Source organism: Bombus fervidus, chromosome 18, assembly GCF_041682495.2.
Source record: "Bombus fervidus isolate BK054 chromosome 18, iyBomFerv1, whole genome shotgun sequence".
Taxonomy (NCBI): Eukaryota; Metazoa; Arthropoda; class Insecta; order Hymenoptera; family Apidae; genus Bombus; species Bombus fervidus.
In genome coordinates, this window is record NC_091534.1 from 440,868 (window position 1) to 445,718 (window position 4,851).

Consider the following 4,851-nt stretch of genomic DNA (forward strand, 5'->3'; position numbering starts at 1 on the left):
GTGAGAATATGCACATATTTTCTATTTGTTAAAATTTTGTTAATAAACGATGTTTTTTATGAAAAGATTATTGAGATGTTTAACAAAGTTGATTAATAATTTTTTGTAGACACTAAAACGGTTAAAAATTATGTGATTTAACTTACTAAAACGATATTTATTTGAAATTTGTTAAATATAGTCGTTTATCGTATTACTGTTACCTGCTACTATATACATGTGTAATTTCTGTTGGTATCTTACCTATGTAAGCAACGTATGTAAGCTTCTAACAAATTTGAAATTACAAATTACTTTCAATTATATACTTGAGAAGTAGTTTGGCTAATTTAAGCAGACGATTTTAATATTAGTAATATGTAATTTTAATATATATTTCAATCATATTTTTGAAATTAATTGTTTCTAAACATTATATGAATGTACGCACGTAATAATGATGAAATATTATTAAGTTTATTCTTACACATAGTAAATACACATAGTTAAAGTTTAATGAAATACAAGTTTAAAATAATACCATTTTTAAATTTGCCTTTTTGAAGATGTATATTTATTTATTTATATACATATATGCATAAGTAAATATATATCTATTTAAATAATACCACAAGATGATCGCGATCGTGACAACGTACACATTCACATCCGGTTTTAAAGTCTAGAGTGGCGTTAGTACGCATAGGTTAATATAGGTTACAGTCGTGTATACAACCGTGGAATAGGTAGTACACGTTAGAATATAACCTGTAAAACACGTGTATAACACGTGAGTAAAATTGCAAACAAAATGAGTTTATTTGTGATAAACAGGTATGTCAAAATGTCCAAAAATATCATACATGTGTGTTAATAAACTTAATCACCGAATAATAAATTTAGTCAATTAAACTATATAAATAGATATTCTATTATATTAATCGTACTCGAGTTTTTAGTTCTAATAGATAGAATATTTATTATTAATATACATATTCTATTTGTTGATAGATACGAGGGTGAAAAAGAAGAAACGAAAGATGAAAGGAATTATTTGTCTGAATTATTAAAAAGAATAGAAGAACGTAAAGTAGAAAGAGCTATTAAAACTAATCATCAAATACAGGAAAGTAGTTCTCAAAATGCACAAGAATCGAATTATAAAAAGAATAAGGAAAAAGCAGAAAATCTGAATAAATGTTCAATGGAAAATATTAATTTGAATGAAAATAGTATATCGAGTGACGTTAATGGAAAGGCAGAAGTACATGTTTCAGAGCTTAGAAAGAATAAAAAGAAGAGGAAATATAGCGAAGGAAGTTCTAATGAAACAATTAAAACTGCAGATAAAACATTGCAAAGTGAAAATACAGATAATCAGGATAATGAAATACCTAATAAATCATCAGACCCGAATGAAACAAAAGAAAAAATATCAGGACAGAATAGTGATTTCATAATTCTGGGTGTAAATAATAAGCGAAGGAAGCGTGAAGTTAAGAGAATTCTGCCAGAATGGTTGGCTAATCCAGAAGTCATATCTATTGATTTAAATAGTGGTCCAACCTTGGAAGACATGAATTCGATTTTAGATTCTAAGCTTATTGAAGTTTTAAGAGCTAACGGGATTAATAAATTATTTCCTGTTCAAGCTAGTATGGTATCTTGGCTAACGAAGTGTAATGAAGATGGGCAACAAAAATGGTGGTTAAGGGATACGTGTGTATCTGCTCCTACGGGCAGTGGTACGAATATACAAGTTATTTATAGCAAATTGAAATATTTACATTCTAGTTTCGATACTTTATCGTGTTTTGTTAATAAGTAATGTTAAATTCTAATTACAATTAATGTTGTTAATGAATATTGTTTCAAGTCAGTTTTCTTTATTTAATTAAACATTGCATGCAACGAATAGATTAAAGCTCCGTATTTAAAAAATTACTTTCTGTCGTGAAAAAAAATAATTTAAGAAATTATTCTCTCTTTAGGTAAAACTCTAGCGTATGTTCTACCAATTGTCCAGGCATTACAATTTCGTATAGTTCCGAAGGTACGCTGTTTAGTTGTTGCACCCGTACAAGAATTAGCTATGCAAGTGTATAAAGTGATGCTTACGTATACTTCGCATACAAATTTAAGAGTTGCTTTACTTTCCGGCGCATCAACATTTCACGAAGAACAAAGAAATATTCGAAAAGAGAGTATGTGTTTATAAAGTTTAAGAAGAAGGTTTTATTTACATTATTTATAAAATACAAAATATTCTCTATAATTTTTATATTTCAGATGATAGAGGGGAATATATCTCTCTAGTGGATATAGTGGTTGCCACGCCTGGACGGTTAAAAGACCACATATTAAAAACTTCGGGATTTTCATTGGATGATATGAGATTTCTTGTAATCGATGAAGCAGATACAGCTGCTGACTGGTTGGAGTATATCCCCGAGCCTCATTATCAAACTCCACGATTAACACTTTCCAACTTACGTTCTAGGTTAGTTTTTAGTTACAATTTAGTTACAGTTATCATTTACCAAGATGATATGTATTAATATAAAGTTGTATTATCTGATATTAAATTTATAGTAATGCATTCATTTTTAAACAGTAAAATTCCAGCACAAAAGTTATTATTCAGTGCAACATTGTCACAAGATCCCGAAAAACTTAATCGGCTTGGACTCTTTCACCCAATATTATTTACGTCTGTTTTGGTGACGGGCAAGGACGATGATGTAAATTTAGATAAAGAAGCGGTTAATTTTATAGGGCGTTATACAAGCCCGGAAGAATTAAAAGAAGAAGCAATAGAATGTGATGCAGAATATAAACCAGTCGCGTTATATCAGTTAATAATGAAGAATGATATCACTTTTAAAGTATTAGTATTCACAAATTCTGGAGGAACTGCTCATAGACTAACTATTTTACTTCAATCACTCTTATCTAAAAAGAATATAGTGGTTGGAGAACTTTCTGCACAACTTGCATCAAAAGAACGTGAGGATATACTCACGAAATTTACAAGTGGAAAAATTCAAATGTACGTTTTGTTTATAATTTCGTTGAAAATTAAGATCAATATTTTCTAAAAATTGTGATATAATTTTATTATACTTTCAGACTTGTATGTTCAGATGCAATAGCAAGGGGTGTAGATATTCCAAATGTACGGTTAGTCATAAGTTATGATCTTCCCAAGCATATTAACGGCTATATCCATAGAGCAGGAAGAACAGGACGCGCGGGTAAATCCGGCACTGCTATAACCATTCTGACACCAAAACAGGTTAAAATATTTAAGCGTATGTTGAACAATACGCATAAAGTAATACCACGTGTTGAAAAAATCGAACTAAGTGGTATTATAAATGAAATCGATTATTTTCATCATATTGATAAATTAAAACTTGCTCTTGAAATAGAAAAACAGAACTTATTACGTGCAAAAGCTGTTAAATAAAATATAATTTAACTGAAAATTTTTACCTATAACTGAAAAAATTGTCTAATAAATCAAAACCTTTTTCGAACCTATAGAATCCACTGAGTGATCCTTGTAGTAAGTATCCTATTCCAAACACGAGGCCGAATACAGAATTGCTCTATTATCTCTAGTTTTCAATAACAAGAATTTTTATAAAAACACGCGAATTGGTTGATAGCTAATGTTTAAAAGTGCGTAAAACGTTAGCAAATTGATTTAGTTTTAAATAGAGTTCTTTATCTAAGACGAATTTTTTATACTGTATTCAATTCTATAGACATTTCTGGAGAAAGAGCCGCCCAAAAAAGATGTTAGAACTGTTTTTAATTCGTACAGGTCGAAAAACAGACGTAAACAGACGTGTATTGCAAATGTACGTTTTGTTTATAATTTCGTTGAAAATTAAGATCAATATTTTCTAAAAATTGTGATATAATTTTATTATACTTTCAGACTTGTATGTTCAGATGCATTAGCAAGAGGTGTAGATATTCCAAATGTACAGTTAGTCATAAGTTATGATCTTCCTAAGTATATTAACGGTTATATTCACGGAGATTACGACTGTTTGTCGCCAAGTCCTCTGTCCAGATCGGAGCTCCGTAGAGGAGCTTTGCTCGCACCATGCTGGCGTACAGCCTACGCACGCCAATACCGGGCTCGCCTAGCCGAGGCAGCAAACGTCCTAAGGAGTTCGCCGTCGCCTCGGCCGACGGTATTATACGCTCGAAGTGAACGCCAAATGTCCAGTAGGTGTAGAGAGTTATGCCCAAATATCTCATACTGGTCCCGACTCTGATCTCTGCCCCCACCAACTTCAGGCGATAGTCCGCCGGAGGCGTCCCGTAATCGGCCTTCCGGCAAAACCACATTGCCTCGGACTTCTCGGGGGATACTTCCAGCCCCAACCCTTTGATCGCGGCACCCGCGCAGGTCACCGCCAGTTCCGCCAGACGGACGGTCCTGCTCCATGTCGATCCCCATACCAGTACTAACGTGTAGTCGGCGTATCTCGTCAGCGCCGAGTCTGGGGGCATCGGTGCCCGAAGTACCGTGTCGTACGCGATGTCCCATAGCAACGGGCCCAGTACTGAACCTTGCGGGACACGACAGCCCACCGTCCTCCCCATCATCCTTCCGCCCCGCCAGGTGTAGGCGATATTACGGTCCCGGAGGAAAGCCCGGACCACACCCTGCAGGTAAGCGGGCACCCGATGGAACCAGATGGAACGTCTAGCGGCACAGCGAACGCCACGTAACCCCGCCGCACGGCCCCCTCGACGAGGGTGCGGACACGGCCGATGCCATCGGCCGTAGATCGCCAAACTGGCTGTCGTGTAGCCCGGGAGGCTGCCAGCCTGGTCCAACAGGCACACAGG

The 4,851-nt window shown here is 34.8% G+C and overlaps 1 protein-coding gene across 1 annotated transcript; it reads left to right on the forward strand.

Moving 5' to 3' along the window:
• The first annotated feature begins 716 nt into the window (after window positions 1-716).
• LOC139996686 (probable ATP-dependent RNA helicase Dbp73D) lies at window positions 717-3,448 on the forward strand. The gene is made up of 6 exons (XM_072021212.1): window positions 717-813; window positions 991-1,724; window positions 1,971-2,183; window positions 2,269-2,479; window positions 2,594-3,028; window positions 3,109-3,448. Exons 1-6 carry the CDS (start codon window positions 791-793, stop codon window positions 3,446-3,448), a joined length of 1,956 nt encoding a protein of 651 aa, XP_071877313.1. The 5' UTR covers window positions 717-790.
• The last annotated feature ends 1,403 nt before the right edge of the window (window positions 3,449-4,851 follow it).

Coding starts and splice junctions, on each gene's coding strand:
- LOC139996686 (XM_072021212.1), top strand. CDS start 791: ATGAGTTTATTTGTGATAAACAG. Junction 1,725..1,970: donor ATCTGCTCCTACGGGCAGTG/GTACGAATATAC, acceptor TTCTCTCTTTAG/GTAAAACTCTAGCGTATGTT. Junction 2,480..2,593: donor CTTTCCAACTTACGTTCTAG/GTTAGTTTTTAG, acceptor ATTTTTAAACAG/TAAAATTCCAGCACAAAAGT.